Raw genomic sequence first — 12,356 nt, 5'->3', positions numbered from 1 at the left:
ATCCCCCCCCCCTCCAATCCTGGTGGTCAATTATTAATAATTACTATGTAATTTTCTACTGATTTGAAAGATTCACAGACAGTGTTACTTCATTTTACCATTCTGACAATAATAAGATATACAACAATAATAATGTTGTTGTCTGCGCAGTTAGCCTAGTGGCTATGTGCTTTGCAACCATATGCCTGGGGAAGGTATGTCCTAGGTTCGATTCCCGTCGAAGAGTTTAAGGATCTTCCTCAGCCATAGCCAAGTTAGCTGGTCTTGGGCGTGGACAGCAGGGTTTATCTCCCGTTTATCTGGGGTTTTTCATCCTGCAAGCAGGCAAACTGTCCCCGTGAACATACACACAGATACAGTCATGAATATTGCCCTTAGGGGATGCAGCAGAGAAGTGGCAAACCAGCTGCATTAATATGCCAGTAACCCCTCATTAGGAGCGGACTCAACCCATCCTAGATGGATAGGATAGGAATAATATTGTTGTATATGTTGAAGCAGGTACTTCTAATAAGGGACTATTTCTTTGCAATCTACAAATAATTGCTCAGTTGCTTGCTGAAATTATTCTAAGTTTTACAAATACACTTCATGTTACATTTCCCCATATAAAAATTATTTATATTTATGCCACACAAAAAAAAAAAAAAAAAAAAAAAAAAAAAAAAAAAAAAAAATCCAAACATTACTTTTACTACTGCTGGTTACCATTTCTCAAATAAGCAATACTAGACAATCTTTTCAGCTCAAGAAAAATGCTAAAACCTTAGATTACTCACACTGATATTGAGAAAGCACACTGCCCAAGAAATCACATTAAAGAGTAAGCATCACTTCAAGCAGTAATACAGTATACATCAGCAATGTTTTGTTTTGTTAACATCCTAAACAGAAAGGCTAGATGTCAAATGCACATGACTTTGTTGAAGTCAGGCTTGAATTATTCACCTATATATATATTTGCTCCTGACATAGGTGTATCCACTGTCAGCACATAAATTTACCACAAAATACTCCTCCCCTCTCAAATCTGATCCTGTTCTTTCTTTGCCATTCTGCACAAAGAATTGCAATTAAGTTTATAATTTCTGAGATTAGAACTGATTAGTTTCCTACAAAGCAACTCTAAAGTTGTATTATATTACAATACTGATATTTTACTTTGAAAACTTCAATACTTTTTCAACTTCTGCAGTTGAGCATCTTGGATGACTTTATTATATTTTAGCTTACTGAATTCTACTTAAATATAATGATCCTTACAATTTTAAGATCTGCAGCATTTCACTTTAGTATATAAAATAAAATAAACTGACTTATACATGATATTCAGTCTGTTTATGATACAGCTGCTCAACACTAAGAAATTTATCCTTAATTCTAATATGATGAAAAAAAATTCTCTGAACTCACTCATTCATTTTAATATAATGAAATAGTGTCAGAACCCATTCCTTTAATATGTGACACATTAATCCCCAGTGGTAAAATAAAACTACATCTGATTTATTGATGTATTTCATTTCATCTATGCCAAATGTGTCAACCACTTTACTAGGAATAGTAAAGTGGCTGAAAAAGTGTGTGCACGTGCACGCACACACACACAAAATGCCTAAAATAAATTATAGACTCATGGCTGTACAAAGATTCTACTTAGGCTGGCCATTGTTATTATACTGCTTGGTAAGTATTTGCATAAACTTTTAATTTACAGTACATATGTATGTATAGCTGAGTAAGGAAATCGCAAGTGTACAGGAAAGCGCTCAAGGAAGAACTGAAATCCATTATGAAAAAGGAAGTGGAATATAGGAACAGGTAAGTGGCTTCTGCAATCAAGAGAGCATAAGAAACAGTCCCAAACAAAGAAGAGGTGGATCTCGCAAGAGATATTTTTATGGAAATGGAATAGAGTGAAATGCAATGAAGTATAGAGAGTGGTTAGAAGACATCAAAGTGCTTAGAGGACCACTGGGAGGATATCAGTAAATACAATGGTGAATACAGAAGTATATAAGATAATAAGAAATATCTCAAGAAATGGGCTCAAAACAGAGACCAAAAAAGAAATAGGAGAGAGAGAGAGAGAGAGATGGACAAGACACTGATCAGTTATATAAAACACAAAAAAAAAGATCCCAAAGATGTTAACTGATGAAGCATAGTGATGACAAACAAACTATATTAGTTGTGTAATATTGTGTGGGGCAAAGGGAAAGCACCAAAAGAATGAGCAAGATGAATTCCAATACTCATTCACAAAAAAAGGAAGCAAAATGGATTGCATAAACTATAGAACAATTACTCTGAGTCATGTGGGGAATTGTACTTATGATATTAACAGAAATAACAATCTATATGAATGGCATTATGGAAGAAAGTGGCATTAAATCTGATATCAGAATTCAGAGATATCAAACTTAGTTCTTTATTTATGCAGATGAAGTTCTCAACACATCCAGTGCAAGTCTCCAGGATTCTCTAGCTAAATTGAATAACACCTGTAACAAATTTGGCACGAAAATCAGCAATAAAAAGACAAAAACTATGAAAACAGGCAGAAACATGGGAAACTTCAACTGCATTCTGAATGGAAAATCTATACAACAGATAAAATATTTTAGCCATTTAGGTAGTATTTAGTGAGGATGGCAAATTAAATTTGGAAATAGAAAACAGAGTAAGCAAAGCTGATATGGTTAGGAGCCAGCTGAATAAATTTATATGGAATAAGAGAGAAATTAGCCAAACATTAAACTAGCTGTATACAAGACAGTGTTCAAACCAATTTTAAGTTATCGTTCTGAGAGTTGAGTTAGAAAGAAAGTACTTGGTCAAAGATTAGAGACTGCAGATATGAGAGTTCTGAGAAAGATTAGAGCAGTGAATAGATGGCATCAATAGTAGAATATATTAAAAATGAAGACATTAGGAAGGAACTTGACATTGTTTGCATTCAAGAAGGAGTGAGCAGGGCTAATCTAAGGTGATATGGTCACTTAAACAGAATGGGAGAGGAAAGATTAGCAAAACAGGTGTTTAATGCCAAGATGGAAGGAAAAAGACCCAGAAGAAGACCAAGGTCTAGGTGGAGTGATTCAGTCAGAAGTGCCTTACAAAATGTTAAATACGACAATATTGGAGTGCTAACAAATAGTAGACTAATTTGAAGGAAAATGTTCTAAACTTATTTCTGTAGTGCTGTGCTGTCATGGTAGCCTGAACATCCCTTGATGGTAGTACATATTAGGAAATTTATGATGATTACAGAAAGAATAAGGAAACTAATGGAAGAAAATCTAAAAGATGAGTAAGCAGGATTTAGACGAGACAGGAGTACTATGCACCAAATATTAATGCCAAGATTAACTGCGCAGCAAACTCTCTGTAAAAATAAAAACATTCATACCTACTTTGTTGACTTTCAGAAAACACTCAACAACATTGATCAGAAAGTAGCATAAGCTGTTTCTGTCCACTCTTATGGAGTATACAGGTGTGGAATATTAATGATAATAAGGCTGCTATGAAAAATTATGGAGAAGAGGAAGATGGTTCCAGATAACAAGGGCATGAGACAAGGAGGCCCAACATTCCTCCTAGCATCTTTATTCTTTATCATGCCTTTGGAAAGAACAATGGATGTCATGAAGGAGAATATAAGAGTAATTTTAGTTCAAGGTACACAATCAATAATTTATTATTTGCAGATGACATAAACATATAGACATTACTGAAGAAGAAATGCTGAAGTTAAGTGAAGAAAGAAGGAGATATGGGTTGATAATAAATATGAAAAAAAAAATTGGAGAGAAGAGAATGAAAGGAAAAGTCAACAGACATGAGCTGGAAAAGTTAATAGCTTCATATCTCGGCAGCAATGAGTTAAATTGCAAAAAAAGAGAGATAAGATTTTGATAACAAAAGTGAAATCAAACCTGTAGGCAATGAGTAAAGTATGGAAAAGTATATCAGTGAGCCTTGCCACAAAACTGAGACTGCCAGAAAGCATATTCACAAGTGCTCTCTATAGTCAGGGCATGGGTAATGGTTAAAGACTCTGAGAGATGAATACTGATATTTGAAAGAATACATTAGAGAAAACTTTATGAATTGGATGGATGAACAAATCAAGAACTTTATAAAAGAGTACATTAAAGAGTATGACATTAAAAACTGAGCCCCTTGGGAGGTACCAGAAGCAACGTCTGTTCATTAGGTAGATGCAGTTGCAAAAGGTGACTGTACTCCATGTTAGGAGCACCCTAGATACATAATGTGGAAGAAATGGGGTCCTCATCACATTCTCCTTATACCCATAGTTAACCACTCCAAGAATTTGAAAAGCAATGGAGTAGTGATTGAGACCCCCTGCAACCATTACATCCCAGGATAAAAACAGGAAAGAAGAGTTTGAAAATGCATCAAGGCAAGGTATTGCTAGTGCAATAAATGATGGTGCTATCTCAAATCCAAATGGGAGGATAACAACATATGAGGCCTTTCTAAGATGTAGAAGTAAAACCTTAAGAATAGCAACGTGGAATGTCAGAACATTGCACCAACCTGGAAAACTTGACAGCCTTCTCCAAGAAATGGAAAATATGAGATTAGACATTATGGGAATTAGTGAAGTAAGATGGATCCGGTTGCTGGGCTGTCACAGGGCATCAGGGTGTCCCCTCGGTGGTGGATGAGGGGGGGGGATGATCGGTGGTGCTACTTTGTAGGCCTCCCGGCTAGGTCCATGGGACCTGCTAACCAACGACAGCTGCGGTCCTCCATTCATATTGGGGATTGGATGGTTCTGGCGACCCATTCTATTAAAAATGCTGCTGTGTAAAGCATCATGTCTACACAGAAAAGAATTAAAGCCCGGGTAGTCTCAATATGCCCGGAACGGTGGTGTCATGGTGATATAGCAGGCCCTGGAGTATCGTCAGTTCGTGACTGCTATAAAGAAACTCGATGAAGAAATTGCTTGAATGTTGCTACTTGGAATGTAAGAGGATTTAATAAATGCAGGAAATTGGCTAACTGATGAGAGAGATTGAATATTAGTATACTAGGAATAAGTGAAATGTTTTGGAAAGGATCATCAGATTTTGAGTTGAAACTTCCAAATGGCAACACACATAAAATATATATGTCAGGTGGTGAAATATCAAGGCGAGGTGTAGTGTTTATTGTAGAGAAGAAAACTAATAAAAACATTATCCATATAATCAAAAAATCAGAGAGAAAGTAATGGCAATTCTAGTGAAATCTAAACCTAGAGATATGCTGATCATTCAAATATATGCTCCTACAGAACAGAATGAGGAAGCAGAAATAGATATCATGTGTGATGAAATAGAATGGTGTATAAAGGAAGTTAGAGGCAAGAAAGATTGAGTTATTTGTGCTATGGGTGACTGGAACGCAAAAGTTGGATCAGAGAGAACATCCACACAAGTAGGGCCATTTGGATTAGGAATTCGGAATGAGAGAGGACAAAAGCCGATTGATTTCTGTAACAAGCACAATCTCATCATGACTAACACTTATTTTGAGCAAAAATGAACAGCAAGATACACATGGGGAAGTCCGGATGGAAGATACAAAAAACAATTAGACAATATTGCAGTCAGTAAACGTTACTTCAATGGAATACGAAACTCAAAGGTGATGCCAAGTGCTGACTGTGGATTTGATCATAGACTGGTCTTAATGAAGATGAATATACACCTGAAAACAATAAAATTTAAAAGAAGTCAACCCATAAAATGGGATCTGCAAATGGTACAAAATCCAATAATAAAATCAAAATTTAATGAAAATGTTTCAGAACTGCTGTCTGCGTAGTTGCAAAACGAAAATGAACCCTCTCAGTGGAATAGACTATAAGCAGCTATCATAACATCTGCTAAAAACCACATCAATAAACAAGAAAGAAAGAAAAAACCATGGATAACCAAGAAGTAATCAACCTTATTGATGAAAGAAGAACATGGAAAAGAGGAGGAAATGAAGGAGAAAGGTTAAGATATAAAACTTTGGATAAAAGAATCAAACAGTTATGTAAAAGACGGAAAGAAAACTGGATAAATAGACAGTGCACTGAGATAGAAGAATTACAAAATAGGAACAAAACCAGAGAAGCATTCCTGAAAGTGAAAGAGCTTAATGGAAAAACAAAACATACACAGTCTAATAACATCAAGGACAAAGATGGAAACATACTCGTTGATAAGGAAAAGATAAATGGAAGATGGGTGGAGTACTTATCAGATCTATATGATGATGAAAATGCTAGATGATTCACGACACCTTAAGTTAAATGTAACAACAGAGACCACTCTACCCACAAGAAAGGAGATAGAACATGTAATTAAGAATCTTCCTAATAATAAAGCCCCTGGGGTGTGATAATATTCCAGCTGAGCTGCTGAAAGCTTTGACTGGCAATAATTATTATTATTATTATTCCTGATACCTCCAAGGAGTCCGAAGACTCATCGTGGGAGGACATCTACAACTGTCTCTGCACCTAACCTCTACTACGAATCATCTCCATCAATGCCATCTGCCGCCCACCTAATAATAATAACAACTATTTAGTGGAATCCATTCAGGACACCTATAAAACAATACAATTACCTGAAGTTTTTACATCTATCTGCATACCAATTCCAAAGAAACATAATGCACAAAATTGTGAGGATTACAGAACTGTGAGCCTAATATTCCATGCATCTAAAATTATTTTAACCATTGTTAAGAAACGAATTGAAAGAGCCATAAGCGGTGAATTGAGTGAACAACAGAGAGGCTTCAGAAGAGGAATGGGAACCATTAATGCTATCCTGGAACTAAAAATACTAATAGAATGATCACTTGAAAGAAATAGGAACGCTTACATATGCTTCATAGACTTTCAGAAGGCTTTTGACCAGGTAAAACATAATAAAATGTTCAATATATTAGATAAATTATACACAGATCATGTACTTGAGATTATAAAAATGATTTACACCAAACAGAAAATACAGCTGTTTAACTCTGAGACTTCAGAAGTGAAAATAAAAAGAGGAGCTAAACAAGGTTGTATCCTTTCACCAAATCTATTTAATATCTATAGTGAGACAGTGATGAAAAAGATTGAAAAACAAAAAACAGGAATTAGTATCAATGGTATAAAATACAACAATCTTAGATATGCTGATGATACCATTCTAATAGCAGAAAACAGAAACAAATTAATCAAATTACTGCAGCTAATAAAGATCTGTTCAGAAGTTCTGTGAGTATCGAGACAAAGAAAAGAATGATAAGAACATTAGTGTGGCCAATTTTCACATATGGACGTGAGACCTGGATATTCAAGAAGAGAGTAAGGCAACAGATAATGGCCATTGAAATGTGGTGCTATAGGAGAGCTCTGAAAATCCCATGGATAGAACATGTGACAAATACATATGTCCTACAAAGAACGAGAACACAGAGATCTTTATTACAGGAAATGATCCAGAGAAAGATGAGATTGGTAGGACATGTACTGAGAGGTTGAGCAGGACAGAGGATACTAACAGTTTTAGAAGAAAAAATTATGGGGAAAGGATCAAGAGGCAAAAATGAAGGACATGGCTAGAAGATATAAGATCATGGACAGGATCATATGGCTATGCAGAAAAAAAGGAAAGCCACCAACAGAGAGAACTGGAAGGACATGGTGCTGCATCCTCTCACTGAGGAAGCTACATGAAGAAGAAGAAGAAAGATGGAAGGAAGCTGGAAAATTTCAAAGAAAAAAACATATAATTGTGTATTCAAGTGGTTAATCACATACAAATGGTGTAGCAATTGTGATGAAAAACTACACTTCTAACTGCATGCTGGGCTACTGGCCCATTAATGACAGAATAATAATGGTGAAATTTGCAGCCAAACCTTTTAAGATAGTTATATGCCCCTACTACAGAACATCAAGAGAATGAAATTAATGAATTTTAACACGTTCAAGAGGCAATTTCCACAACAAGATCAGATGATGCATTGCTAATAATGGGAGATATGAATGCCAAAGTTGGTTCAGAAAAAACTTCCAAGATGTATGGGACATTATGGACTGGGTAACAAAAATGACAGAGGAGACAAACTTATCCAGTTTTGTGAAGAAAATTGCCTTGTGATAACCAATACAAATGTTCAAACACCATCTAATAAGAATTAATTATTTTGTCAGCTCTCCCTGGAAGAGTCCAGGAGAGCTGACAAAAAAACCAAACTGACTACATCATGAAAAAGGACAGATTTAAAAATTGCATTAAACAAGCAAAGTCATATCCAGGGCAGAAACAAACTCAGATCATAATTCAGCGGTGATAAAAGCAAGATTAAAATTATAAAAACATAAAAAGAAGCAAGACAAGTCCAAAATATGACACCAGAATTCTTAAAGAAACCAGTATAAAAGATAAATTTGCATCTGAATTCAATAAAAATGTGAATAATATACTTGGTAATATAAATGTAACAAAAGAAACAGCTCAACAGAACTGGGATGCATTCAGAACAAACATCCAAGAAACAGCAAAAAAGATATTATCTAAGATAAACAGAACTGAAAGGAAACAATGGATGACTAAGGACAATATGATGGAAGAAAGGAGACCAGATTATAAGAGAGTGAACAAACTCATAAAAAAGAATTCAGAAAAGCAAAGGAAGCCTGGTATACACAGATAAATGCAGAGAGAAAGAGAGACAGAAGATCTGGCTAATGCACACAAAGCAAGAGACTTATACAATAAGATAAATAAACTAACATATATAACTGTTAATTTTAAGGAAAGAACAACATATATTATTATATTAACTAAATAACTTTAATTAATACTTCCAATATTTCGGTAATGTTACATTATCATATTCAGGGAACATAAAAATTAATGAAATGAGCACACAGGCACTAACACTGAGCAAAAATGGCTGAAGAAAACAACTGAAGTCAGTCCTAGAGTCCTAAAGGGTGCCACATAGTGGGCCAAATTGGGCCCACTAGGTGACACCCTTTAATTATTAATCTTGGCTGTTTGGGCTGATGTTCTAAGAATGCAGGCCTCCCATATTTGGGGTAGTCTCATGCATCCAAATTTATTGAGGTTTGGGGAGTTTTTTTAAGGCTGAGACTGATTCTAAGAATAATCTCTCATATTTAAACTTGCTGCAGTGCAGTAAGGACCTTAAAATTAACAGTTAGGTATCACCAACATATCAGCTTATCTACAAGAAAAACTAATATATAAGAAAAGAAAAAGCATGGGGAGCAATATCTTAAAATCACAGGATGGTAAACCTATCATTAATAAGGAGGAAATACTAGGAAGATGGTAAGAATACACAGAGCAACTGTACTGTGCATAAAGAAACTAACCTAGATGGTCATGATATTCTTGTTAATGAAGTATATAATGCAATAAAGGAACATAAGAAAAATAGCAGGAAGTAATGAAATCACAGCAGAAATGTTAAAAGCTCTTAATGATATAAGCATAAATGCTCTGACAAAGGTATGTAACCAAATTTACAACACAGGGTATTTCCCAAAAGACCTGAGACACTATCTTCATACCCATTCCAAAAAAGCACAATGCTACGGAATGCTCAGAGGATAGAACAATTAGTATCATGAGTCATGTTGCTAAAATATTGATAAAATGATTCTGTAAGAAAAAAAAAAAAAAGAAAATTCAACTAGGAAATAGGTGAAAATCAATTTGGATTCAAAGAAAAAAATGGAAGAAGAGATAGTATTTTCACTCTAAGAACAATGATAGAAAGATGTCTAGAAAAAAATAGACATTTATATTTGCTTTGTAGACTACACCAAAGCTTTTGATTCAATCAACCACAGGAAACTGATCAGGCACCTCAATAAAATCGGAATGGACAGAAAAAATATAAGACTGTAATCTGTACTGGGAGCAAACATCAGTAATAAGAGTTGACAATGAGATGTCTAACGAATTTACAATCCAATGAGGTGTACAACAAGGATGTATACTATCCAACAAATGCTCTTTAATTTATATACTGAAGAAATATACAAGGACGTTGAAAACATAAAAGGAGTATCAATAGGAAGAAGGAACATAAACAATTGAAGTTATGCTGGCAGAAAATAAAAAAGATCTAGAAAACCTAATCAATAATGTAAAAGTTATGAGTGAGGAATGTGGTTTGCTTTTTAATCCCAAGAAAACAAAGAAATGGCAGTAACCAGGAAAAAGACAACACCAAAAATTGATATGAAAATAGATGACATATCTATTCAACAAACAGACAATTTATGTATCTCGGCACCTTAATAACAGAAGATGGAAGAAGCTCAAGAGAAATAAAAAGAAGAATTGAAATAGCTAGAGATCTGAGCATAAAAATGAGGATAAGGTTGACAAAATGCTCAATATATGGTCAATACTATTTTATGAGACTGAGACATGAACAATATTAATTGAAGCAGAAGATAAAATTAAAGCTGATATGTGAATTTTAAGAATTATGAAGGTATCATGGATGCAGATGTCCTACAAATGATGGGAGAAAAAAGAAGTCTTCTTAAAACTATTAAAAGAAGAAAGGCTAAATATTTCAAACATCTGCTAAGACATGTAAGCCTACAAAAAGTGGTCCTAGAAAGAATGGCAGAGAGAAAGCGGAAATGAGGAATGCAAAGAATTACTTGGAGTAGCAATCTTAAGAACTGGACATATCTGATATATCAGAAATGTGCAAGGGAGGCACAAGAATGAAGTTGGTGGAAAGATATGGTAGTCAACCTCCTGGACAGAGACAACACAAGATGATGATAAAAGAGTAAATTGCAAAGAGAATTTAATGCAGAAAATAATTCAAAGGAAATTACTTTTTTGGTCATGTCTGTAGGATGGATAAATGCAGAAAGATCAAAACTTTGATGTTTGGTACAATGGATAGTATCAACAGAAGAGGATGGCCAAGATGATATGAAGGAGTGGTGTGGAATGAGTTTGGAGGATTTGAGTTACCTAGCAACGGACAGAATTGTGAAAGAGCATTGGACACATGGGCACTGGTTATGTGCAGTACATGCACATGTGCAACTACTATTTATCTTAAGTAGTATATAGCTAGTGTGTAATATCACATACAAAACTGAAAACTTAATATTTTTAATTTTTTTTTAAATCTTGCTCAGTTTTTATATGTTCATTCTTAGATTAGCATGTTACAAGATGAGATATTAAAACTGCTTTTTATGAATTGTCAATTTTATACTGTTTTTCACAATTCTTTGTAGCTATACAATAATTTAGAAGAAGAAAATATATTATACAATAAAAATAAAAAATTAGGCCATTACAGTACAAGTATTATAATTTTTATCATACCTTGAAAATACTTTATCTATTTCTTCAAATCGGTAAATCTGTTTTACTCTAATGGGAACATAATTTGGCCTGCTAGGCTTAGAAACTGCCTTCACAAGCTTTTGTGCCATTGCCATCCTAAAAACAAAACACCTGATTTTCATTTCAAGTAATCTGACCAAAGATATATACTGATATATAATTAGATAGCTATAATCACGTATACTGAATTAGTTGTAAACTAAAAAATAATAATAATATATATTTTATTTATTATTATTTATTAATGTTTATCAATTGTGATGAGCAATTCTGCAAGGTTGTGAAATTACCTCTCAGTGAAATGTGCGTTCCTCACATCTTTTCCTCCAAGAAATAGCGCATCGATGACATGTAAAGCTGTATTTTTCCTTTGAGCTCGACCCTGAAATTTATTTTACAAAATAAATGCTATAATATTTTATTCAAAATATTCTTAAGTTTATTCATTTAGGTCTTTTTTTTTAATCTTATTTTTAAATATATATAACAGTACATAAAACAGTTCACTTCATCACCTTGCTATTTCCTTAATTTCCTCAATGGTCTGTTGTAACGAAATAAATTGTTTTATATAAACGTAATGACAGTGAAATACCAGTTTAATTTATCACCATATTATGCAAGATCTGTCAACTGTGTGGCAGTTTTATTTTTTTTTCACCACACCTCTACGGAGTCAAAAAAACTAACTCTGGACAGTGTTCATCATCACATCAAACACAATGGTTGTCAAATGGTGTACTAACTGCAATCATCACACTCTCAAACAATACATTATATTGGTGCACTATCATCCAAATAGCTTCTCATCCCCATGTCCTATACTACTTGCAGTGATAAACCCTTATTCTGCCCTGATCTCTCTCTCTACTAATATGATATGAACTCCTCACTAACTTATGTCTTCTCAATCATATCATT

At 34.3% G+C, this 12,356-nt stretch overlaps 1 protein-coding gene across 1 annotated transcript in view; it reads right to left on the bottom strand.

Annotated features, from left to right (window-relative positions):
- Positions 1 to 12,356, bottom strand: part of Cmtr1 (Cap methyltransferase 1) — a 378,564-nt gene that overhangs the window by 44,914 nt on the left and 321,294 nt on the right. The window contains exons 20-21 of the mRNA XM_090398617.1: positions 11,726 to 11,817; positions 11,415 to 11,531 (exon numbers count right to left, since the gene is read on the bottom strand). Coding sequence (XP_090254743.1) covers positions 11,415 to 11,531; positions 11,726 to 11,817 — 209 coding nt within the window. The remainder of the gene's footprint in view (positions 1 to 11,414; positions 11,532 to 11,725; positions 11,818 to 12,356) is intronic.

Source organism: Typopeltis vanoorti, chromosome 10, assembly GCF_054136105.1.
Source record: "Typopeltis vanoorti isolate ZY-2024b chromosome 10, IOZ_Tvanoo_1.0, whole genome shotgun sequence".
In the NCBI taxonomy this organism is placed as follows: Eukaryota; Metazoa; Arthropoda; class Arachnida; order Uropygi; family Thelyphonidae; genus Typopeltis; species Typopeltis vanoorti.
Note: the sequence above shows the minus strand (reverse complement) of the source record. Positions and strands in the feature narration are given on the sequence as shown.